Source organism: Engystomops pustulosus, chromosome 1, assembly GCF_040894005.1.
Source record: "Engystomops pustulosus chromosome 1, aEngPut4.maternal, whole genome shotgun sequence".
Classification (NCBI taxonomy): Eukaryota; Metazoa; Chordata; class Amphibia; order Anura; family Leptodactylidae; genus Engystomops; species Engystomops pustulosus.
This window is the reverse complement of record NC_092411.1, coordinates 97,634,177-97,661,351: the sequence shown is the minus strand read 5'-3', so window position 1 is coordinate 97,661,351 and position 27,175 is coordinate 97,634,177. Positions and strand designations below refer to the sequence as shown.

Sequence of the window (27,175 nt, the reverse complement as noted above, 5' to 3'; positions counted from 1 at the left end):
GCGAAAGCTCGCCTGGCAGCGGAGCGCCAGCTCCATGCCAAGATCCAACTAACATAGTTTTAACTGCAGCACCTTTAATCTACTACTAGTTCACTGCCTCCATACATGGTCCCCTTATCAAACGAGCTGTGTTAGGCAGAATTTTGGATTGTTTTCATGGCTTCCATGTTAACTTTGTCGCCATCCTGCTGTGTAATCCACAAAATATACTGGCAAACTTTTATCATGTACCTATATTATTTGAGCGCTTCTTGCTCACCTCCTTTGGTTCCTCTCTGCCACCCATTGGTTTGAAGCCTGAGTCCATTTAAGGTATGTCGCCATGCCACTCTCTAGCCAGCCGCTGCTGCCGCTGCCTCTGCATGCCGTCCCCTATAGTGTCAGGGTCAATTATTGGATGTTTTAGATGCTATCTAGCTTCATTCTGTCACTCTGTCATGGCCATGCTGTTGCCCATAATTTTGGCATAATGGTGCGATTAAGCAGCCTCAGAGGCATCCATGCATGCTGCCCCTGCTGTTTCCTGTCCATTTCCGTGGTGTTTCCATCCTTTTCTGAGGTTCCCAGGTGTTTGGCCAAGCTTCCCTGTGCAGAGCCTTGGTCCCCTTGAAAAATGCTCGAGTCTCCCATTGACTTCAATGGGGCTCGTTATTCGAGACGAGCACTCGAGCATCGGGAAAAGTTCATCTCGAATAACGAGTACCCGAGCATTTTAGTGCTCGCTCATCTCTAAACTAAAACAGCAGTAAAATTTGAGAATTTTCTTTCATGGGAAAACCCCTTTAAATTAAAAACACAGAAAAGTCTACCATCAAGTGACAACACTTCAATTGATGAGTTCAGTCATCCATCGCAATACGATGGATCCGAAAGGTTGGAGGGTATTTATATTTCTCTGAAGACCATGTTGGCCAGCATGGAAGCCCTTGTGCTGGACATTCTGGTCACTAGGGGGAATGCAATTCAAGAACCGTGTTGAAATAAGGCTTCCTTTTTGATTAGAAATTTTTCTAGCAAATATTTTTAGTATAGACTAAAATGCTTTTCATAGGTATTCCAGTATAAACTTGGCATACTCACTGATCAGATGACTACACGCTCCTCAAGGTTTCCCCGTTTCCCAGGGTTTGTGAATACATTCATGCGCAGTACAAGAACTGCAATAGCCAGATATTGTAGCAGTAAGTGAAGGCAATGAAGGAACAGGGTTGTAGCCCACGTAGTCATCAGTAACAGTTTAATGAGCTTTATCTCATATGCCACTCAGCACATAAATGCTACTTTATGCAGACTTTTCATGACGGCCAGTCTTCACTAATGCATAGTCTTGTATCAAACCTGTGTAGATGGTGGCATTCTGTTACAGGCAATCAATCATCAGATGCATTTCGGAAGTATCTCACTTCCTTCCTCGTTTATAACTCTTGTATACTATTTTAAAGGATTTTATAGGAGGTAAAATGCCATAAAAATGAATGTCCATAAAAGAGAAAAGAGATCTGTTAGCTAAATCCACACTAAAACTATAAGTTACACTATAGTTATTCAGCGAGAAACTTTTTCTACTAGGATACTTTCTTGATGAGCTGACGCAGATCCATCTCTATCAGTGAGAGAGGTTACATTGTATTTTCAATTTTGCATTCATTTACATTAAACACTAGCAATAAAAAATTGTGCCCCAGCACAGTGCTTATTTAAATGCAAAGGTTTTCTTTCTATGCTGCAATTTAATATTAGCTATAGCACAGGGTCAGGAACCTTTTTGGCTGAGAGAGTCCTGAACGCAACATATTTTAAAATCTCACTCTGTGAGAGCCCTACAATATGTACCTGCCAGCAATTAGAAAGGTAGCCACGGCACATGCCACCAGTACATGTATAGCCACAGCACATGCCCCCTGTAGATAGGTAGCCACAGCACACTGTTCCATAGTATATAGTTAGCCACAGCACATTCCCTCAGTAGATAGGTTGCCACAGTACAGTGCCCTCCAGTCGATATGTAGACAAAGCACATTGCCCCACCAGTATAAAGGTAGCCACAGTACACTGACCCAAGAGTAGATAGGTAGCCAGAGCACATGCCCCAAAGTAGGTAGGTAGCCACAGCACAGTGCCCCTAGTAGATAGGTAGCCACAGCACACTGCCCCCCCCAGTAGATAGGTAGAGACAGCACACTGTCCCCTCAGTATAAAGGTAGCCACTGCACACTGTCCCCCAGTAGATAGGTAGCCAGAGCATGCTGTCCCTCAAGTAGATAGGTAGCCACCGCACATGTACCCAAGTTAGGTAGCCACAGCAAAGAAAATATATATATATATATATATATATATATATATATATATATATACTCACCTACCTATGCACCCTGCAGCTGGCTCCACATTGCTCCCACGCTCTCATCTATAACCCAGGAGGCGCTGTGCCATCGTTGCTTAGGTGACAGCACCTGGGTCATAGATAGGAGTGGATGCCCGATGTCAGGGATCACTCCTCTCTATGACCCAAGTACCGTCGCCTAAGCAATGACGACAGTGCCTGGGTAGCACAAAGAATGCAGGTAGTGGTAACATCTTAGACACACAAAATGCAGATTGCTATAATATTTGTCTGCGAGCCAGATGCAGCCATCAAGAGAGCTACTTCTGGCTCCCGAGCTCCCGTTCCCTACCCCTGCTATAGCATTTTGGTTGGGTAGTTTGTAAGTCTTGTCAGTCAGTCCTACCAGTATGATTTTGAACCACGAGAATGGCCCTCTCCAGTTTTCTACCCAATAAAGAGTTCTGGTATTTGCTGCAGAGAGATTTATACCTATGGTGGTCTTTGAGAGGAAAGCAGTTGGTCCAACAGGCACAGAGATACAGGTGTGGGACAATGAGGGTTCAAGCAAGTGAATGATCAAGGTAAACCTGAGTCAACATTCAAGCAACATTAAGTAACAGTCTATGAGAGTAAAAAGCAGGCATTTTAAAAGACACTTTTAAAAGTAACATGCTTCAAGGAACACTTCTAGGAATGGAACCAGCTTAAGAAAGTTTTAAAGTACAGTATGTAGCTCATCATAGCATATGGTAACATATAGATTATATTTTAGATATTAATGATTTATCTAGAGACCATGGGCAGATTTGTGATTTCTTGGGTCCCAAGCAAAGCAATGTGTGGGTACTCCCTTAGTGCACAGTTCTGATCTGAATTGCAGAGCTTATCCATAGTTGTATTCTGTATAGGCACCTGCGGAGTACATTTTAAAGCACACAAGGAAATATGCTGGTTTTCATCCCACTTATTTTTACAACTTGTCTTGGAGAATGTGATGGCCTCTAATAAAAATAATAACTGATTACTTATATATAGCTATACTTAATATGTAACACTTTGTGGATCATTGGGTACAAATACCAATGAAATAGGACATTACAGAATGATAAAATAGTCTAATAACTCAATGAGAATGAAAGCCCTGCTTGCAAGAGCTTACTCTTGGGAACCAAGCATTGCTTTGTTTGCTCTATGGATAAATCTGCGTCTACTATGACCTTTCATAACCTCCCCCAACCCTCTTTCATTGATCCATCTGAATGGAGATGTGGCTCTACATTGACCTATGGAAGTGCTGATAATATTTGCGCTCAACTATTTTTCATTGAACTTATTAATAGAACATAGAACTTATTAATTAGGTCGGAGGAGAGGACCCAAGCAGCAGTTTAATTGATAACATCTGTACTTTTTTTTATATAGTTTTGGTGCTTGCATAGATGTAATATTCCCTAGTATTCAAGTCTCTTAAGACTACAGTTATGTTAATATACATATAAAAATATATAAATATATCTGCATTTTTATGAGGCAGCCACTGCATGCAGTGATCATAATGATTTTTAAAGGTAAGCTTGAATGAAACATGACATCTGCTTATACTAATGCCATAAAGATGGAACAAAAGATTCAGTAATGGTCCCAGTGCTCCTGTTCTACCTCTATGCATTTACTTTTTGGCTTCTGCAGTGTATTTTATTGTGATTTAAGCAATGCAGATTAATATCTCACATAATATTTGCCTATGAATGCTTGATGCTGTATATTTAACCCCTTAACGCCGAAGCCACTTTTCACCCTCCTGACACGGCCCATTTTTAAAAATCTGACGTGTGTCTATTTAAGTGGTTATAACTTTGGAACGCTTTTAAATATCCAGTTGATTTTGAGATTATTTTTTCAGGACACATTGTACTTCATGTTGGTTGACAAATTTAAGCAATATGTTTAATATTTATTTATATAAATCACTAAAATAACTTGATAACTAACATTTTCCATATGTCTGCTTTAACTTGGCATCATTTTTCAAACATCTTTTCCTTTATTTAGGATGTTAGGAGGCTTATAACTTTAGGTGCAATTTTTCAGATTTTCACAAAAATCTTCAAAACCTACTTTTGGAGGGTCAATTTAGTTAGAAGTGACTTTATAAGGCCCACATGACAGAAAACCCACACAAAAGAAACCATTTTAGAAACTACACCCCTCAAAATATTCAAAACACCGTTTGGGAATGTTGTTAACCCTACGAGCGTTTCATGAAAGTGAAAAATAAAGGAAAGTGAAATTACAGAAATGTAATTTTATCTTACCATAGATACATTGAACACTAAAATGTGTACCTTCACAATGGGTTAAAAAGGAAAATGCATTTTACAATGTTAAGTGCAATTCCTCCTGAGAATGCCAATACCCATTTTGTCAGTGTACCCTGCTGTACGGGCACAGGGGAGCACTTGGAAGGGAAAGAGTGTTGTTTCATTTTTGTACACCCCTTGGAGAGTTTAGCAAGGTGTAATTTGTGTATTTTCCCCAACAGGTGTTTTATTCAATTAGGCCCCAAAAAGGAAAAAGGCAAAATTGGTGGCTGTCAGGAACAGCCGCCACCCTGCACCGATCACCGTGTCTACAGACATGGTGATCGGTATTACTGACGTCATAAGTAAATTCGCTGCTATTGGCTGGTCTGCATTGATGAACCAATAGCAGCGATCACTGGGCAGGTGGGTGGGACGTAACCCTTCTGGTCCATGGGGCAGGATGGATGGCTGTCAGGAACAGCCACCATCTTGCCCCGATCACTGTGTCTGAACCGTGTTGTCAAGTGACTACCCGCCGCACCGTTCTATGACAATGTGCGTCGGGAATAGGCTATACAATCTTTATTTATTTTTTTGGCAATTTAGACAAATAAGGGCTTATATTTTGCGAGATGAGATGCACTGTAAAAAAAACCCTTCATTTTAGTGGGTTTTTAGCTTATTGAAGCAATTTTATTAACTCTTTACGTGTGGAGGAACATAAAATCATCAATTCTTGTTTTGGATTTTTAGCATTTTTTTTTGGGGGGGGGGTGTTCACTGTAGCATAACAATAATATATTATCTTTATTCTATGGATCACTATGATTATGGTGATACCTCGTTTATATAGTTTGGTTAATATTTGTCAATTTTATTGAAGGAAAACTAGAATAGAAAAAATTGCATTTGTTTTAGTATTGACATTTTTACAGTGGCATAAATATAGTATTTTTTGGTTGACGGAGCTGTTTGTGAGCCTATTTTTTGCGTGACAAGTAGAGATGAGCGAGCACTAAAATGCTCGGGTACTCGTTATTCGAGACGAACTTTTCCCGGTGCTCGAGTGCTCGTCTCGAATAACGAGCCCCATTGAAGTCAATGGGAGACTCGAGCATTTTTCAAGGGGACCAAGGCTCTGCACAGGGAAGCTTGGCCAAACACCTGGAAACCTCAGAAAAGGATGGAAACACCACGGAAATGGACAGGAAACAGCAGGGGCAGCATGCATGGATGCCTCTGAGGCTGCTTAAACGCACCATTATGCCAAAATTATGGGCAACAGCATGGCCATGACAGAGTGACAGAATGAAGCTAGATAGCATCTAAAACATCCAATAATTGACCCTGACACAATAGGGGACGGCATGCAGAGGCAGCGGCAGCAGCGGCAGGCTAGAGAGTGGCATGGCGACATACCCTAAATGGACTCAGGCTTCAAACCAATGGGTGCAGAGAGGAACCAAAGGAGGTGAGCAAGAAGCACTCAAATAATATTGGTACATGATAAAAGTTTGCCAGTATATTTTGTGGATTACACAGCAGGGTGGCGACAAAGTTAACATGGAAGCCATGAAAACAATCCAAAATTCTGCCTGACACAGCTCGTTTGATAAGGGAACCATGTATGGAGGCAGTGAACTAGTAGTAGATTAAAGGTGCTGCAGTTAAAACTATGTTAGTTGGATCTTGGGATGGAGCTGGCGCTCCGCTGCCAGGCGAGCTTTCGCCAATCCAAGCCCCTGTCTCTAGGCTACTCCCCAAACAGCACTTCTAAGAACCTTTTGTATAAGATCAAGTGTAGTAGCGTTCTTATAAGTTTAGGATATGGCGGGTAAGGGGAATGTAAACAGATGCGCAAGAAGCGCTGAAATAATATTGGTAAATGATAAAAGTTTGCCAGTATATTTTGTGGATTACACAGCAGGGTGGCGACAAAGTTAACAAGTTTGTTGTGGAAGCCATGAAAACAACCCAAAATTCTGCCTGACACAGCTCGTTTGATAAGGGGACCATGTATGCCTACAGTTCATGCCAGTCGCTGCACTGGCTGCCAGTCTCCTTTCGAATACAGTTTAAAATAATAACCCTCATCCATAAAGCTCTGTATAATGCTGCACCCCCCTACCTCTCCTCTCTTATCTCAGTCTATCGCCCAACTCGTGCTCTTAGATCCGCCAGTGATCTTAGATTAACCTCTACCCTAGTGCGGACCTCCCACTCGCGTCTCCAAGACTTCTCTAGAGCTGCACCAATTCTATGGAATGCTCTGCCCCGGACTATCAGACTAATACCTAACCTCCAAAGTTTCAAACGTGCTCTTAAAATCCATTTCTTTAGGCAAGCCTATAACACTCATTAACTGCATGAAGTTTTAACTCTTCTACTAACCCGTCCTGTGTCGTCCTCCCATCTGTTATCCAGCAACCAACAGGCACCAGACTTCTCTGCAGTCCCATTCACCCTGGACCTGGTATATAAGATGACGGCTGAGTGGTTCAAGCGACAGCAATTCCATTTATTATATTTTGTTCTATTCCCTAAGAAGAATGGCTTGACCATTAAATATTCTTTTACCTCGTGTTACCCCATCATCTTCATAAACCGTAAGCTCTGGCGAGCAGGGACCTCACTCCTGTTGTTCCATACAAATGTTGTGCTCTGTTATATTACATTTGTATTTGTTTCCTATGATTTGAAAAGCGCTACAGAATATGATGGCGCTATATAAATAAAGATTATTATTATTATTATTATTATTATTATTATTATGGAGGCAGTGAACTAGTAGTAGATTAAAGGTGCTGCAGTTAAAACTATGTTAGTTGGATCTTGGGATGGAACTGGCGCTCCGCTGCCAGGCGAGCGTTCGCCAATCCAAGCCCCTGTCTCTAGGCTACTCCCCAAACAGCACTTCTAAGAACCTTTTGTATAAGATCAAGTGTAGTAGCGTTCTTATAAGTTTGGGATATGGCGGGTGAGGGGAATGTAAACAGATGCGCAAGAAGCGCTGAAATAATATCGGTAAATGATAAAAGTTTGCCAGTATATTTTGTGGATTACACAGCAGGGCGGCGACAAAGTTAACAAGTTTGATGTGGAATGCCCTGTAATAGCTCTTGGGCGGTGTGCCTTTTATCGCCTAGGCTCAGCAGTTTGAGCACCGCCTGCTGTCGCTTAGCGACGGCACTGCTGCTGTGCCTAGAGCTAGCGACTGATGGCGCCATGCCCACGGATGGTAATTCGGAGGAGGAGGAGGTGGAGGAGGGGTGGGAGGAGGAGGAGGTATAGTAGGCCTTTGAGACCTGGACCGAGGTAGGCCCCGCAATCCTCGGCGTCGCCAGTATATGACCAGCCCCAGGGTCAGACTCGGTCCCAGCCTCCACCAAGTTAAGTGTAGTAGCGTTCTTATAAGTTTGGGATATGGCGGGTGAGGGGAATGTAAACAGATGTGCAAGAAGCGCTGAAATAATATCCGTAAATGGTAAAAGTTTGGCAGTATATTTTGTGGATTACACAGCAGTGTAATCAACAGATGCGCAAGAAGCGCTGAAATAATATCGGTTAATCATAAAAGTTTGCCAGTATATTTTGTGGATAACACAGCAGGGTGGCGACAAAGTTAACAACTTTGATGTGGAATCCATGAAAACAACCCAAATTTCTGCCTGACACACCTCGTTTGATAAGGGGACGATGTATGGAGGCAGCTATATGGACGACTTTTGGAGATAGCAATGGAGACAACGTGTGTAGGCTGCTATGGAGACAATTTAATTTGGATAGTGCCTGTATGTGGCAGTCCAAAAAAGTTTTCAAACCAGAGGAGCAGGTAGGTGGCCCTCCAGAAAAATTGAATAGATTGAGTGCCTGTATGTGGCAGTCCCAATAATTGCTTAAAACAGAGGACCGGGTAGGTGGCCCTCCAGAAAAATTAAATGCATAAAGTACTATAGCTAGAGCCAGTGGGCCCTGTCAAAAAATAGCCAGTTTCCTCTGCTTTAGTGTACAAAGAGGAGGAGAAGGAGGAAAATGAGGAGGAGGAGTGCATAAATTATTCAGGTTGAGCTTCCTTCACCTGGTGGAGATTGGAAATTATGAGAAATCCAGGCTTTATTCATCTTAATAAGCGTCAGCCTGTCAGCGCTGTCAGTCGACAGGCGTGTACACTTATCGGTGATGATGCCACCAGCTGCACTGAAAACCCGCTCGGACAACACGCTAGCGGCAGGGCAGGCAAGAACCTCCAAGGCGTACAGCGCCAGTTCGTGTCACATGTCCAGCTTTGAAACCCAGTAGTTGTAGGGAGCTGTGTGATCATTTAGGACGATGGTATGGTCAGCTACGTACTCCCTCACCATCTTTCTGTAAAGATCAGCCCTACTCTGCCGAGACTGGGGACAGGTGACAGTGTCTTGCTGGGGTGACATAAAGCTGGCAAAAGCCTTGTGAAGCGTACCCTTGCCAGTGCTGGACAAGCTGCCTGCTCGCCTACTCTCCCTCGCTACTTGTCCCGCAGAACTACGCACTCTGCCGCTAGCGCTGTCAGAAGGGAAATACTGTTTCAGCTTGTGCACCAGGGCCTGCTGGTATTCATGCATTCTCACTCCTTTCCTCTCCAGGGATGAGAGTGGAAAGATTTTGCTTGTACCGTGGGTCCAGGAGAGTGAATACCCAGTAATCGGTTCTGGAATAAATTCTTTGAAGGCGAGGGTCACGGGATTGGCAGCCTAGCATGAAATCTGCCATATGCCCCAGAGTCCCAACGCGCAAGAATTCACTCCCCTCACTGGCCTGACCCTCCTCCAACTCCTCCAACTCCTCTTCTTCTGCCCATACACGCTGAACAGTGAAGGACTGAACAATGGTCCCCTCTTGTGTCTCGCCAACATTCTCCTCCTCTTCCTCCTCATCCTCCTCCACCTCCTCCGATATGTGCTGAGAAACAGACCTAAGGGTGCTTTGGCTATCAACAAGGGAATCTTCTTCCCCCGTCTCTTGTGACGAGCGCAAAGCTTCCGACTTCATGCTGATCAGAGAGTTTTTCAACAGGCCAAGCAGCGGGATGGTGAGGCTGATGATGGCGGCATCGCCACTGACCATCTGTGTTGACTCCTCGAAGTTACTCAGCACCTGACAGATATCAGACATCCACGTCCACTCCTCATTGTAGACTTGAGGAAGCTGACTGACCTGACTACCAGTTCTGGTGGAAGTTGACATCTGGCAGTCTACAATCGCTCTGCGCTGCTGGTAAACTCTGGATAACATGGTTAATGTTGAATTCCACCTCGTGGGCACGTCGCACAACAGTCGGTAAACGGGCAGTTGGAGGCGGCGCTGCGCTGCCCTGAGAGTGGCAGCATCTGTGCTGGACTTCCTGAAATGCACACAGATGCGGCGCACCTTCGTGAGCAAATCAGACAGATTGGGGTATGTCTTGAGGAAACGCTGAACTATCAGATTTAACACATGGGCCAGGCATGGCACATGTGTCAGTCTGCCGAGTTGCAGAGCCGCCACCAGGTTACGGCCGTTGTCACACACAACCATGCCTGGCTTTAGGTTCAGCGGTGCCAGCCACAGATCAGTCTGCGCCGTGATGCTCTGTAATAGTTCTTGGGCGGTGTGCCTTTTATCGCCTAGGCTCAGCAGTTTGAGCACCGCCTGCTGTCGCTTAGCGACGGCACTGCTGCTGTGCCTAGAGCTAGCGACTGATGGCGCCATGCCCACGGATGGTAGTTTGGAGGAGGAGGTGGAGGAGGGGTGGGAGGAGGAGGAGGCATAGTAGGCCTGAAAGACCTGGACCGAGGTAGGCCCCGCAATCCTCGGCGTCGGCAGTATATGACCAGCCGCAGGGTCAGACTCGGTCCCAGCCTCCACCAAGTTAACCCAATGTGCCGTCAGCGATATATAGTGGCCCTGCCCGGCAGCACTCGTCCACGTGTCCGTGGTCAGGTGGACCTTGTCAGAAACGGCGTTGGTCAGGGCACGGATGATGTTGTCTGACACGTGCTGGTGCAGGGCTGGGACGGCACATCGGGAAAAGTAGTGGCGGCTGGGGACCGAATACCGAGGGGCGGCCGCCGCCATGAGGTTGGGAAAGGCCTCGGTCTCTACTAGCCTATAGGGCAGCATCTCCAGGCTAAGAAATCTGGAGATGTGGACATTAAGGGCTTGGGCGTGCGGGTGGGTTGCACTATATTTCCTTTTCCGCTCCAGCGTCTGGGGTATGGAGAGCTGAACGCTGGTGGATGCTGTGGAGGATCGTGGAGGCGATGATGGGGTTTTTGTGCCAGGGTCCTGGGCAGGGGGCTGACTATCAGCTGACACAGGGGAAGGAGCAGTGGTGTGCACGGCCGGAGGTGAACGGGCTTGGTGCCACTGAGTGGGGTGTTTAGCATTCATATGCCTGCGCATACTGGTGGTAGTTAAGCTAGTAGTGGTGGAACCCCTGCTGATCCTGGTTTGGCAAAGGTTGCACACCACAGTCCATCGGTCATCCGGTGTTTCCTTAAAGAACCTCCAGACTTCTGAAAATCTAGCCCTCGCCGCGGGAGCCCTCGCCACGGGAGCTTCACTACGTGACACATTTGGCGCTGATGCACCAGCTCTGGCTCTGCCTCTCCGTCTGGCCCCACCACTGCCTATTCCAACCTGTTCTGGTCGAGGACTCTCCTCCGTCTCAGAAGCACTGTGTTCACCCGGCCTCTCAACCCAGCTTGGGTCTGTCACCTCATCATCCTCCGATCCCTCAGTCTGCTCCCCCCTCGGACTTCCTGCCCTGACAACAACTTCACCACTGTCTGACAACCGTGTCTCCTCATCGTCCGACACCTCTTTACACACTTCTTCCACTACGTCAAGAAGGTCATCATCACCCACAGACTGCGACTGGTGGAAAACCTGGGCATCGGAAAATTGCTCAGCAGCAACCGGACAAGTGGTTTGTGACTGTGGGAAGGGTCCAGAAAACAGTTCCTCAGAGTATGCCGGTTCAAATGCCAAATTTTCCTGGGAGGGGGCAGACTGGGGGGGAGGAGGCTGAGGTGCAGGAGCTGGAGGAGTGCCGATTTCAGTGACATGGGTGGACTGCGTGGAAGACTGACTGGTGGACAAATTGCTCGAAGCATTGTCGGCAATCCACGACATCACCTGTTCGCACTGTTCTGGCCTCAACAGTGCTCTACCACGAGTCCCAGTAACTTCAGACATGAACCTAGGGAGTGTAGCTCTGCGGCGTTCCCCTGCTCCCTCATCAGCAGGTGGTGTCTCACCCCGCCCAGGACCACGGCCTCTGACCCCTGCAGTAGTTGGACGCCCACGTCCCCGCCCTCGTCCTCTACCCCTAGCCCTCGGGTTAAACATTTTGAAAATGAAAGTTATAACTTTAATTTTTTATTTTTTATTTTTTTTTGATGCTATCCTATTGCTATGGCTATTTTCTAGCCAACTATGAAAGCACACTGCTATGCCAGATGAGATGACGCTGAGTTATGAAAAAATAAACGTAAAATAAAAAGTAAATGGCAGACTGTGCCTAATTGAAATCCAACCCCTAATAAATTGTCCCACTTCGGTCTTTGCGATGGATATGTGCGTCACTAAGCGCTAAACACAAAGGTCGCAAGTCTCCCTGCAAATTCCTCACAATATGGTAGTAGATGCACTACAGCAAGGCCAGCCACCAGCAGCTCAACCAGAAATAAAATATATAACGCTATTGTAGGCCTAAGTAAGCCGTTTGGATTCTCCTATGGCTATTATCTAGCCAAGTATGAAAGCACACTGCTATGCCAGATGAGATGACGCTGAGTTATGAAAAAATAAACGTAAAATAAAAAGTAAATGGCAGACTGTGCCTAATTGAAATCAAACCCCTGATAAATTGTCCCACTTCGGTCTTTGCGATGGATATGTGCGTCACTAAGCGCTAAACACAACAGTCGCAAGTCTCACTGCAAATTCCTCACAATATGGTAGTAGATGCACTACAGCAAGGCCAGCCACCAGCAGATCAACCAGAAATAAAATATATAACGCTATTGTAGGCCCAAGTAAGCCGTTTGGATTCTCCTATGGCTATTTTCTAGCCAAGTATGAAAGCACACTGCTATGCCAGATGAAATAACGCTGAGTTATGAAAAAATAAACGTAAAATAAAAAGTAAATGGCAGACTGTGCCTAATTGAAATCCAACCCCTAATAAATTGTCCCACTTCGGTCTTTGCGATGGATATGTGCGTCACTAAGCGCTAAACACAACGGTCGCAAGTCTCACTGCAAATTCCTCACAATATGGTAGTAGATGCACTACAGCAAGGCCAGCCACCAGCAGATCAACCAGAAATAAAATATATAACGCTATTGTAGGCCCAAGTAAGCCGTTTTGATTCTCCTATGGCTATTTTCTAGCCAAGTATGAAAGCACACTGCTATGCCAGATGAGATGACGCTGAGTTATGAAAAAATAAACGTAAAATAAAAAGTAAATGGCAGACTGTGCCTAATTTCAATCCAACCCCTAATAAATTGTCCCACTTCGGTCTTTGCGATGGATATGTGCGTCACTAAGCACTAAACACAACGATCGCAAGTCTCACTGCAAATTCCTCACAATATGGTAGTAGATGCACTACAGCAAGGCCAGCCACCAGCAGATCAACCAGAAATAAAATATATAACGCTATTGTAGGCCTAAGTAAGCCGTTTGGATTCTCCTATGGCTATTTTCTAGCCAAGTATGAAAGCACACTGCTATGCCAGATGAGATGACGCTGAGTTATGAAAAAAAAAACGTAAAATAAAAAGAAACTGGCAGACTGTGCCTAATTGAAATCAAACCCCTAAGTCCCGGGGCTTTACTGTTTTTTAATGTGTTAATCACTCTGCCTACTTCTTCTTTGATGTCTTGAATAAGTGTGTCAAGCTGGGTTTGCCTAAGTTTGGGTAGTTTGATGGAGGATAGGAAATTCTCTGCCTCCCCATTGTTTTTACTATCGCCATAAGTTCTGTATTTTTCTGTTAAAAAATCTGGTTGAGGGCTTATTTTTTGCGGGCAGTTTTTCATGTTTTTCTTAATATCATTTATCGAGCAGGTTCAATATTGATTTAGATTTGTTGTACAGATTAATATGGACGCGGTGATACCAAATATGTAAGTTTTTTTGTGATTTTGTGTTTTATATACCTTTTTTGCATTTTATGTGTAACTGGGGAAATTATGGGACTTTGGCTTGAACAAGAGTTTATCCGATCGCTTGTTCAAGCCCTTACACTGCAATACACTTGCATTGCAGTGTACAGTGTAAGTAACTGAGTATGCTGAGCATGCTCAGTTACTTACAGCCGGTTCCTGCCAGGAGCTTGAACCTGGTGTGAAGAGGAGGCGGCAGCCTCAGGGAACTTGTCGAACCCTGGAGCTGCAGCAGGAGGGATCAGATCCCCGAGATAGCTCACCGGGGTGGTCCGATCCACAGTAGACACACTTACACGCCGCTGTCATGCTTGACCACGGTGTGTAAGGGTTTAAACACCCAGGATCTGAGTTTTTCCAATCCTGGGTGTTAGTGCCGGGTCTGTGCTGTGACGGCTCAACCCGACACTGGCACGAGTGAGACCAAATGTCTCACAATCTTCTTCTGACGCGCCACCATACCTTTAATAACCGCCTTAAGTACCCTTAATAACCGCCGTAGAATCCCAATAGGGCGGTCATTAAGGGGTTAACAAGAGCAGCTCTGGACATATATATGACTGGTAGTGAAAACAAATAGTGCCAACATGTATTTTTTAATCATGATTTTATATAGTGTATTTTTTTATATTCTAGAAAATACTTTGCTGGACCTATTTTTTTTTAAGTGAAAACAAATACCTGTGTTTAGAAGGACATCATTATAGCACCTGATGTGCATTCATTTATTTCTATCTATCTATCTATACATACATTTTATCGTGTAGCTTTTGATCATACAGTCGTGCTGTGGTTAAAAACAAGATTACTACCTTAGCATACAATATCTGTTATCCAGCTCTGCCATTTTGAATACCGTATATACTTGTGTATAAGCTGAGCTTTTCAGCACAAAAAACGTGCTGAAAAACGTTCCCTCGGCTTATACACGAGTCAATATCCAGCTATAAAAGGTAAAAATACTTTAAAAATAATAAACTTATATACTCACCCTCCGCTGGCCCCGATGTGCAGCGCTGCTCCCCCGATGTACGTGCAGCTCGTCTTCGGGCTTCCGTGCCCGTCTTCTTTCTTCTGCTGGGCGCCGCCATGTTTTTCCCCAGGCGGCGCCTAGTATGACGTCAGCAGCGGCGCGTCATACTAGGCGCCGGCCAGGAGAGAGCAATGTATACTACTGGGGGGAGGCTGTATACTACTGGGGGCAGGCTGTATACTACTGGGGGCAGGCTGTTTACTACTGGGGTCAGGCTGTTTACTACTGGGGGCAAGATGTATACTACTGGGGGCAAGCTGTATACTACTGGGGGCAGGCTGGACTGGCTGTATACTATAGGGGGCTGGTTGGCTATATACTGGGGGGGTCTGTGACCAATGCATTTCCCACCCTCGGCTTATACTCGAGTCAATAGGTTTTCCCAGTTTTTGGTGATAAAATTAGGGGTCTCGGCTTATACTCGTGTCGGCTTATACTCGAGTATATACGGTATTCAATGTCTATTTCAAACACATAATATTTTTTTGGGGTCATATGATGCCTCATTAACTTCTGCCATCAATACATATGCATACTAGAGCCAAAGATTGAAACCACAGATTGAAAGCAGGACAAAAGAAAATATCCTCAATTCCCTAAAAAGCTTGATTTTAGTACCATATGTAGGAAATGACTTGATTTGTAAGGGCTACAATATTCAGACATCCCAGGGCCCATGGCATTCTTAATCTTCCCCTGTAATATTTTATATATATGATTATATTTCCTATTTTATGTGTCACTATTATATTTCATGTATGCTTTGTTTTATGTTGACGTGCATAATAAATGTCATAATACACAATTCCATGTATGCAATAACCAATCTTTTTCCTATTTTCCCCCTTGAGTTTTTAACTTGCTACAAATGTATTTCTTATTTCAGAAAACTCCATCAATACAAATTGTTGCATTTAATAATTTACTTGAAAAATGATAAATCAGTCCTTTGTGAATGAATTCTTTATGCTTGGATTTCCAATACCCCATTGGCTTCGCACACTGCTCACATTTTTGTATATACTTATCTATGTATTCATGATTGGTGGAAACATTATGATTATTATGGTTGTGAGAAATGAGGCTAAGCTCCACTTACCAATGTATTTCTTCATAGCTAATTTCTCCTTTCTGGAGATTTGGTATACAACGACAATTGTACCCAGAATGATACGAGACCAAATAATGGAAAATAAATCTATTGGCTTCAGCGCATGTATATTTTGATTCTACTTTGCTATGGTATGTGGAGGCAATGAGCATTGTCTACTAGCTGTTTTGGCATATGACAGATTTATTGCTATTTGCTATCCGCTTTACTATACTATTATTATGAAACCTAAAACTTGTGTACAACTGATTGTAGGGGCTTGGCTTGTGAGCTTTGTGGCTCCAATTTCCACTGCTGTCTCACTCTTTCAAATGAAATTTTGTGGTAGAAATATTGATCATTTTTTCTGTTATATTGCTCCAATTTTACAGCTTACTTGCAAAGGCAGAAGTACAATAAGTTCCATATTCTATTTGTTGGCTACTATCATAATCCTGACCTGCTTCTTTATGATATGTATTTCTTACACATTAATTCTTGTCACTGTACTTCGTATAAAATCCAATGAAGGACGTCGCAATGCTTTTTCCACCTGTGCCTCCCATCTTACTGTAGTTACAATATTTTATAGTTCCTGCATTTTCATGTACATTAGACCAAAGGCAAGGCCATTTCGTCATACAGATAAACTTGTGTCCCTTGCTTACACTCTTGTTGCCCCTGTATTAAATCCCATGATATACACATTTAGAAATAAGTCCATGAAAGTAGCACTACAAAAATACATAAACCCTAAAAAAGTTGCTGCATCTTTTCAATAAATGTGCATTTAACTCAATTAAATCCTGCTTAGTAGACTTATAATCATGCATGATCCTCGTGTGCCCTGTAGTGGACATTGGTAATGGACACTGAGTGGTGGATTACTAACCATTCAAATACCCAAAATAATTGTACACATTACTTTCAAAGGGTTATTGTTGCATATTTATATTCTATGTCTGCAACTAGAAACTATCTTAAAAGTCCTAATCACCCAATAATACAGTCAATTACCACATCCTCATGTAAACATATGCAATGGTGGTCATAAGACTCTGAATTGAGCAAGACCAATGCTGGAATGCCCCAACAGAGAAAAGGGAACCTCTGGTGGGCCCAAGCTGTAACATAATACTGAACCACATGAATGCAGAACCTAATTTAGAGACTGGAAGGATCCATGATAATGGGGATAATGAAGGGTAAGCCACCAGAAAAATTTGATCTGGTAGGTCAGAGGAACTGTAGCCCAAGCAAGGCTTACACTGCAACAACTGATGGTATAACAATGAGGGAGATTTATCTTTATTTTTCTTTCTAATCTTTGCAGTTTGGTTTTGGGGTATTTTCCAGCGACTTTTCCTTTAATTCACCACAATGTAGGGTGCACAGGTTTAGGATAGATTTGCATTATTTCAGAAATCCAGCTGTTTAAACTCAAACAGCTGTGACTTTTACAATAGTCACAAAAAAAAGCAAAACCTTGCCTACTATAGGCTGGCGAACTTGGCTAAAAGAAACAGGACATTAGATATAAGCTATTTTTTTCAGAATATTTGCAACTTTTAAAAAAGTCTCACCAGGCAAACAAGGTGGCCTAACAAGCACAAGTCCTAATTAACACAAGAATAAAACACATAAAACAAATTGGACTCCAAAAAAAGCCAAAACAGAAACTACAATAACTAAAAAACTAGAATGAGAAAAGATAAATCTTCCCCACTGAATCTTTTGGTTAAACCCCTAAAGTACCGTGTTTTATTGTTCTGATGCATAGCTGCAATGCAATGATAATGGGTTAACAATAGATTTCTATGCGAACTTTGGGGGAGATCTATCTTATTTTTTGCATAGTATCTTTACTATTAAAAAGTTGCACATTTCTATACATTGGGAAATTGCTTTTTCTTAACTATTTTCTTAGAGGCTATTTGCATTTCAACTCCTTGTGTACAAGTCCATGCAGGATTCACTTTATTGACCTTTTTCCCAGATGTTCTGTTGCCTATTAGTCACATTGCAATCTTTCACACTGCAATCTTTTAAAAAGTTGCAAAAAAATTTGCAAAAGCCTAGTCTAGGCTGGAAAACTTACCCCCAAAAAACCGAACAACTTGTGACACACAGGACAAATTAGCCTTAGAAACATACCAAAAAAATGTAGACTGACATAAAAACTAGAAGGAAAATACTGTATATACTGGCGTATAAGACTACTTTTTAACCCCTTAAAATAATGGCTACAGTGGGGGGTCGTCTTATACGCCGGATATACGGGGGCCGCACTGTGTGAGGTGTTTTTTTTCCCCGTCAGCGCGTAGAGAGCCGCTTCCTGGGACCGCCGCGCATGCGCGGCAGTCCGCCTCTCACAGTCATTAGAAGAGGCTTAGTACGCGCTGACGGGGCGGCGCGCTGTTACAGCGGTCGGCGTCACAGAGCTGGGGGTCACAGGCGGCACTTACAGAAGCATGTCGGATCTTCGTTAATATCGCAGCTTACAGTTATGATCACCAGGCACTTGCTCTCTTGTTTGTTTTGCAAAGTTTTAAGCAGACTTTTTTTCATTTGGGAGAGGGGTAGTCTTATACAGTGAGTATATACCAAATTCTATATTTTTAGGGCAGAAGTTGGGGGTCGTCTTATACGCCCAGTCGTCTTATACGCCGGCATATACGGTAGATAAATCTTCCCTTTTTAACATTCGTCTGTGTATTTTTCAGAATAACTTTTTCATCCAAAAGTAAACATTAAGATTCCATGGTGGAATTGCAGTTTAATTGCATTCATGACAGTTAATATACATGATTAAAGCATTTTCAACTAAATGAAATTAGAACAGTTTAAAATGCTTCAATTGTTTATATTGACTTTTCAAACTCTTATAAATGCAATTAAACTGCAATTCCACCATGGAATCTTAATGTGCTAAAGCTTTAGTCTAGCCTAGCAAACTTGGCTCAAAGAAACAGATCAACCAACATGTGACGATTTGTTGCAAAAAATTTTAACTTTTGTTTTTTTTTATAATCTTGCATCCTTCAAACATCAAAATTCCATGGTGGAATTTTATTTTAATTGCGTACATAAGAGTTTGAAAAGTCAATACTGTATAAACAATTAAAGCATTTTAAACTGTTCTTATTCAATTGGTATTCAATATATTTGTGTAACTTTCATGTGTTATATCATGTAACTTTACAGTAAGTAAGCCCTGTTACTGTAAAAATATATTATTGAGATGGTATAAGTACATAGTCTTATAATTACACAAAGTAACAAAAACATGACATGTCCTGTGCTTTTCAATAAAGTGAAGGAATTCTATTTCATCTTTTGTAGAATCTTTGAAGTACCAGTAAAACTACAGTGATCACACTATAGTAACTCAAGAATTTCTACAGTACTATTTAAAGTCATAAAGCACACCTGAAAAATTTTGTGGACCCCTCTAAACCCTGCACATATTAGTTTTCCAGTTAGTGGTGTGATATAGTAGAAAAAGTTTAAGACTGTCATGGGACCTGGGTTATACCACAGATTGAAGCCTCCTCAACAGTATAGACCAGCTGTCTTCAACTGAGGGGCAGCAGTCTGCCGATTGATAATGCCCCTGCACGGGGTTGCATTATAGCGGGTGCGTTCAGGTAGAGAGCCTAGACAAGCCTCGGACTACACTGCCAGGAATCTAAGGGTAGAAATAGCCGGAGCCGTGGGGTGGGGATTTGCGCTGAAGGTAAGTGTTTTCTTTATTATTTTTATGGGGACTGTGGAGCACTGCTGGGAGCATTTTAGGAAGCGTTTGGGGCACAGGACATTTTATATGGGGGAGCAGTGCTGAGAGCATTTCATTAATGGGGGGAGAACTTCTAGGAACATTTTAGGGGTGAGCACTGCTGGGGACATTTTATAGGGTGCGGAGCAAGCTGATGGCATTTAATTAATGGGGGAGAACTGCTGGGGACATTGCCTTGGGGGTGCACTGCTGGGGACATTGCATTTGGGGGATCACTTCTGGGGACATATCATTAATAGGGGAACACTGCTGGATAAGTTTTCATTGGGGGATGCATTACTGGGGAGATTGCATTAGGGGAACACTGCTGGGGACATTGCATTGGGGGCTCTGCTGTGGACATTTCATTGGGGGCTCTGCTGCGGACATTTCATTAGTGGTGGGGAGGCTGTTGCGGACATTTTATTAGTGAGAAAAGCTACTGCTGAACAGTTTATTAGTGAAGGGAGGCTGCTTCTGGTTGATTTATACTAGTGTATGTGGTATGTATATTTTTCATCACAGTGAAAAGCCCAAAGACAAGAGGACATTATAGGTGTGTGGGAGCATGGTAAGAGGGTAACCCGGCCCAGTCCCTGGTAAAAAAAAATTGGATAAAGCTTTCCTTAGATACAAAAGGTTTGAGGAACATTGGTATATAGAATTTAAAAGATCTAACATTTAGTGCATAAAACAATAAGAAAATTACTTATTATAGAAAGTATAACATAACTAAAGGTATTACATTGGCAAAAACAATCTTATTATTATTGATTTATTATTGATACAGTACTAGAACCAAGAGTCCTTCATAGATACATTACCAGAACCAAGCTTACTGCATAGATACAGGACCAGAACAAAGATTAATACATACATACAGAATCAGAACCAGTCTCTCATAGGAGAATACAACAGCACAGAGGGACGTATAGACTTGTGAGCTCATGGGTAATAGCAAAACTTACTTTAAATATGGTGATTAGAAAAGTCTCTGACTCACAGTAACCAATATAGACACAGGGGCCCCACAATAGCAAATTTACTCCAGGGGCCTCACAGTAGCCAATATAGTTACAGTGCCCCCACAGTAGCCAATACAGTTACACTGTTCCACAGTAGCAGTAAAAAAACAGTGCCCTAACAGTAGCAATATAGTCACAGAAGCCCACCAGTAGCCAATAAATACACAGGGACACCACAATAGACAATTACTGTATATACTCGAGTATAAGCCGACCCAAGTATAAGCTGAGACCCGTAATTTTACCACCGAATACTGGGAAAGCCAATTGACTTGAGTATAAGCCGAGGGTGGGAAATGCATTGGTCACAGCCCCCCCCAGTATATAGCCAGCCTGCCCCCTGTAGTATACAGCCTGCCCCCTGTAGTATACAGCCTGCCCAGCTTGCCCCAGTAGTATACAGCCAGCCCAGCCTGCCCCCAGTAGTATACAGCCACCCCAGTAGTATACAGCCTAGACCCAGTAGTATACAGCTTGCCCCCGTAGTATACAGCTTGCCCCCAGTAGTATACAGCCTGCCCCCAGTAGTATACAGCTTGCCCCAGTAGTATACAACCTGCCCCCAGTAGTATACAGCCTGCCCAGCATTAAAAAAAAAAAAAAAACTTATATACTCACCCTCCAGTGGCCCCGATGTGCAGTGCTGCTCCCCGATGTCCGTGCGGCTCGTCTTCTAGCTTCTGCTGGGCGCCGCCACCGATCTCCCCCGGCCGGCAGGCGCATAGTATGATGCTCCACTGCTGACGTCATACTAGGTGGCGCCCAGCAGAAGAAAGAAGACGGGCGCGGAAGCCAGAAGACGAGCCGCACTGACATCAAGGGAGCAGTGCTGAACATCGGGGGCCCCTGGAGGCTGAGTTTATAAGTTTACTATTTTTTAATTATTTTTTACTCGTGCATTGACTCGTGTATAAGCCGAGGGGACGTTTTTCAGCAAATTTTTTGTGCTGAAAAACTCGGCTTATACACGAGTATATACGGTAACTCCCACAATAGCCAAGTCACACTGCCACCCACACTAGCCATAAGGTATGCTGCACCTCAGGGTAACCAGCTTACAGTAGCCATTAGTTTTATTGCCTTGCACAGTAGATATATATGTAATATTGCCCCATCCACAGTAGCCTTTGCTCCTCACAGTAGATATTGCTCCTCACAGTAGATATTAGACATGTTGAACCCCTTGGAAGCCATTGGTCATTCAGTTAGCTACAGTTGCATGGTAGTCATAGTTGCAATGAATAGTATTGCCTGCTACAGTAGCCAAGTCCCAGTGCCTCCCTTAATAGTAACTCTGCCTCCATAGATTAAGGTAAACAATAAAATATTTACCTTATTCCTCTCCTCTACACAATGTCCTCTCTCCAGATGTCCAGCAGCTGTTACATTGGTGGGATAATGCTCCTGCAGCCCAAGGGTCAGCTATGGCCATAGGAAAGATTGTGGTCACCCCAGTAGTTAATAAATGCATTACCAGAATTGAAATTACTACAAAGAAATGGCACCAGAACCAAGCTTACTACATAGATATGTTACCAGAACCAAAGTTAGTACATAAATACAATAACAGAACTAAGCGTACTATATAGATAAAGCACCCGAATCAAGTTTACTACATAGATACAGTACCAAAACCAAGCTTATTACATAAATATTGAACAAAAACTAAGAAGAGTTACACAGGCAGCCTGTGCTACAGTTTTCATAGTGTCTGGTACTAGATTACAATTGTGATATGGTATAAGTCTGTCTGCATGTTGGGTGCCCTTATAGGAAAGATAACAGCATGGGCAAGATTTACAGAATTGTAAGCTCATGGGTTATAGCTGTACTTACTCTAAATCTGTGACAGATGACATTATTGATTGGAGGAGTCTCTAACTCTAATATAGTCGCCAGTATCAAAACAGGGGCCCACAGTAGCCAAGGTTGTTAAAGGTGCCAGATAGTAGACAACTAAGTAATAGGCAGCCCACAATAGCCAATATATTTACAGTGTTCCACAATTGCAGTATAGAAATACTGCACTCACAAAAGAAATATGATAACAGGTGCCCACACGATAATAAATTGTCACAGTACTCCAAGGTAGCCACAATATAGTCACAGTTCTCTAAGGTACCCAATATAGTCACAGTTCCACACATTAGCTAACATAGTCACAATGTTCCACAGTAGCCAATATAGTCACAGGGCCTCCACAGTAGCAAATATGGTCAAAGTACCCCCAAAGTAGACAACAAAGTCACATTGGCCACACAGAAGCCAAATCACATTGCCCCCCATTGTAGTCATTAGGCATACTGTACTTCACCGTATCCAAGTAATAGAGTACCCAACAGTAGCCATTGGCCATACTTCTCCATACTATAGCCATTAGTAATATTAACCCCACAATATAGTCACAGGGGCTCCACAGTATCCAACGTAGTCACATGGACCCCCACATTAAACAATATAGTCAAAGGGCCCCACCGTAACCAATATAGTCACAATTCTCCAAAATAGTCCCAATAAAGTCACAGTTCTCCAAAGTAGCTAATATAGCAATAGTTCCACACAGTAGCCAATATATTTACAATGTTCCACAGCAGCCAATATAGTCATATGGCCCCCATAGTAGCCAGTATGGTCAAAGTACCCCCACAGTAGCCAAAAAAATCACAGTGACCGCACAGTAGCCAAATCACCTCGCCCCCACTGTAATCATTAGGCATACAGTACCTCACAGTAGCCAAGTAAATTAGTACCCCACAGCACCCATGTCACAGTAGCCATTAGTCATATTGCCGCTTACAGTGGATATTATTAACTTTGCCCCTCAAAACATATTAATCCCCACAGTAAATATTAGTCATGTAGGCCCCCAAACTGGCAGGCCCAATGCAGGCGGACATGTCCGTCAAATGTCACCTGTGCCATAACTCCTCCATTTCACTGACCACAGTCTGACAGTCTGCATGATGGAACTAGAGCAGCAGAGTAGGGAACTTAAAGCTCCTATGCTGCTTTGCTAAAGCTAAAAGGGGCCAGGTCTGCATTCCTGCTGCCACCCAGCTGCACAATGCAGCTGCAATTGCAGGGTGCAGATTATGTCACAGGCAGCCCAAGGGTTCAGGGACCACTAGGATGCTTTTAGTGTCCTTCTATTAACCCCTTCCCGACATTTGACGTACTATTACTGCACGGCGGGAGGTGCGTTCCCGCAAAATGCAGTAATAGTACGTCATGCTTCTGGCGCCGGCTCCAGAACGGAGCCCGCGCCAGAAGCTGCGGGTATCGGCTATTTATTATAGCTGACACCCGCCTCTAACACCCGCGATCAGAGATTTCTCCGATCGCGGGTGTTAACCCCTAACACGCCGCGACCGTGTCAGGGGCATTTGTTCCGCAATCAGTGGATCACTTGTTCAAGCTAACCTGTAAAAGTAAAGAGAAAAAGTTAAAAACACTAATTAAACACACTTTTTAATAAAAAGAATTAATTAAATAAATTTAAAGTCCCCTAAACACAAAGATTTCCTATACACATCTAATAAAGTAAAAAAAACGGAAAATCACCAAAACCCCCCACATATTTGGTATCGCCGCGTCCATAACAATCTTCACAATAAATCAAAAACATTATTGGACCCGTACGGTGAACGCCGTAAAAACAAAACCTGAAAAACTCGCCAAAAATGTAAATTTTCATAAAATCCCTAAACAAAAATGTTCCAAAAAGTGATCAAAAAAAAGTTATGTGCACCAAAATGGTACCACTGAAAACGAAAACTCAACACGTAAAAAATAAGCCATAAACCAGCTTTGTCAACCCAAAAATATTAAAGTTACGTCTCCGAAACTATGGCGATGCAAAAACAAATGAGATTTTCTTTATATTCGTTTTTTACTGTAAAATTGTAAAATATATAAAAAACTATATAAATGAGGTATCACCGTAATCGTAGTGATCTATAGAATAAAAATATTATAGTATGTTTAGTGTATGGTGTACGACCCTCAAAATATACAAAAAAAAGTAACCCAAAATTGACAATTTTGTTTTCCTCCATACATTAAAGAGTTAATAAAATCTCATCCAAAAGCTACAGAACCACTAAAATGAAGTATTTGTAAAGTGCATCTCATGTCGCAAAAAATAAGCCCTTATATGTCCAAATTGCCAAAAAAATAAAGATTGTATAGCCATTATAAAGTGACAATGCATAATCTTCTCTGAATGGCGCAGCTCCCCCCTCGATGCCCTGGCGTGTGACAATACAGCAGGTTACCACCACATATGGGGGATTGTTATACGCGGGAGGGATTGGGTATCAAATTTTGTGGAGCGTTTTGGTATTTTATCCACTGGGAATTTGTACATTTTATGAAAAACACATTCATTTAGCCCAAAAAAATGTAATTTCAAAATTGCATCCGATTTTGTTTTAACCCCTGTAAACCAATTAAAGGGTTAACAAACTTCATAAAAGTTGTTTTTTACGTACGTTGAGGGGTGTAGTTTCTACAATGGAGTAATTTATGGGGTTTCACTTTTATTTAGGCCTCTCAAAGTGACTTTAAACCTGAGCAGGTCCCTCAATAGCAGGATTTAGCTTTTTTAATGAAAATATGAAAAATCGCACCTAACGTTCAAAGCCCCATAACATCCTACAAAAATAAGAGTGTGCATAAAAAACCACTGAGGCATAAAGTAGACATTCGGTGAATGCTAGTTATTATGTTTTTTGGGGTTATGACTTATGTGTGGAAAAAGTAGAAAAATTTTGAATTTCGAAAACTGCGAATTTTTCAAAATTTTCACCAAATATCTGATTTTCTCATAAATAAATGCAAAACATACCACCAAAAGTTTTTAACTAACATGAAGTACAATGTGTCACGAGAAAACAATTTCAAAATCACTTGGATATGTTAAAGCGTTCCAAAGTTATAACCATTTATAGTGACACAGGGCAGATTTGAAAAAATGGGCCGTGTCAGGAAGGTGAAAAGTGGCTTCAGCGTTAAGGGGTTAATCAGAAACTGAGTGTATAATACATTGCACTATAAAAGAGATCAAGCGATCTCCTGTCAGTGCCCCCTTGTCGTGCAAAGCAGTGAAGAGATTAAAAAAAACGAAAGTTTATGAAAAAGAATAAAGTCTAAAAAATTTAATTTAAAAACATGACCACAGAATTCCCATTCCAACTCAGGCAAAGAACTACAATATTCCTTTTCCTGTACAACAAAAACTTTTTTAAAAAAGCTACACAAGTTGAGATTGTTTAATAATCCACCATACAAAAAATATTTAACACAATCAAAGATTTGTGGATCCTAAATTGTGAAAAAACAAATACTACAGATCTTCACGCAAAAAGCTAGGCCCTTATGCAGCCATATGTACAAAAAATAATAATTAAAAAAAAATATATATATATATATATATATATTCCAAGAAATTAGGCAGCACTCCGGTTGTAATGTGCAAAAGAGTGGTTTTCTTTATTCCATGCTTTTTTAAAGATACAGCAACGTTTCGACTCACTGGGAGTCTTTCTCAAGCCGAATAACAAGAGTGAACATCGTACATATATATCAAACACAAGTGATCACGTGACATGTTAGTTCCCACCCCCATCGTTAGCATATTGCGTCATAAGACTAGTAAAATTTGTGAATAATGATACAAAATTACATAAATTTCATTAAAATAGACATTCTTAAAGTGCTACGGCATTGACAACAAGTTGAATGACTGTTATTTAACACCAATGTGTTTGGTAAAGTGCTGGATGCAGATTGTGCCTAATAATAAATGTGATAAAGCTTAAAAACAGAATGGGGTGACTCACCGTCACGTCCACTAGCTGAAACAAGACTGTAGATCCTCAGCTGGCAAGGAGCGCTTGGCGCGCCAGAATATGTGTAGGCTTGACCCGCATAAGTGGAACGCAAGCGGTATTGCGCTCTAATGCGCATGTCTGGGAGGGTCATGTTGCCAGGAAGACTGTTCGCGTCACAAGCCCGCTGTCAGATCTTCCCTGATGACACCTCGTCAGAAACCTAGAGTTACTGGCACAGCGGTAAGTGCATCTATGAAGCTTAAATCGAGGGCTATATTAGGGGAGAAGCAAATATGTGAAAACCCCAAATTAGGGGAAAAGGAGCAGATATTAATTCCCCAAAGTCTCTTTGAGACCCATAGGGGATATTTGATGAGGTAGTAGCTATACTCCCAGCCCACAAAATGTGAATTGTTGCTGGCCAAAGTTGTAACACAATATACATGATGAACAATGACATGTGTAAAAAAGAAAATTGCAGAGGTCAAGAAGAAAAAAAGCGTCTTGGATCAGTCTTGTGACAGCCAACAAATTGTGGAAGACGGCAGTGAGGGAAACCCCATTATGGCTTTCTGAGTATTCATGTAATCTGTAAA

General features: G+C 42.5%; 1 protein-coding gene across 1 annotated transcript in view; it reads right to left on the bottom strand.

Moving 5' to 3' along the window:
• Positions 1 to 26,730, bottom strand: part of LOC140114676 (olfactory receptor 5V1-like) — a 41,732-nt gene extending 15,002 nt beyond the window's left edge. Inside the window, exon 1 of the mRNA XM_072132731.1 lies at positions 26,589 to 26,730. Coding sequence (XP_071988832.1) covers positions 26,589 to 26,730 — 142 coding nt within the window. The remainder of the gene's footprint in view (positions 1 to 26,588) is intronic.
• Positions 26,731 to 27,175: the final 445 nt, after the last annotated feature.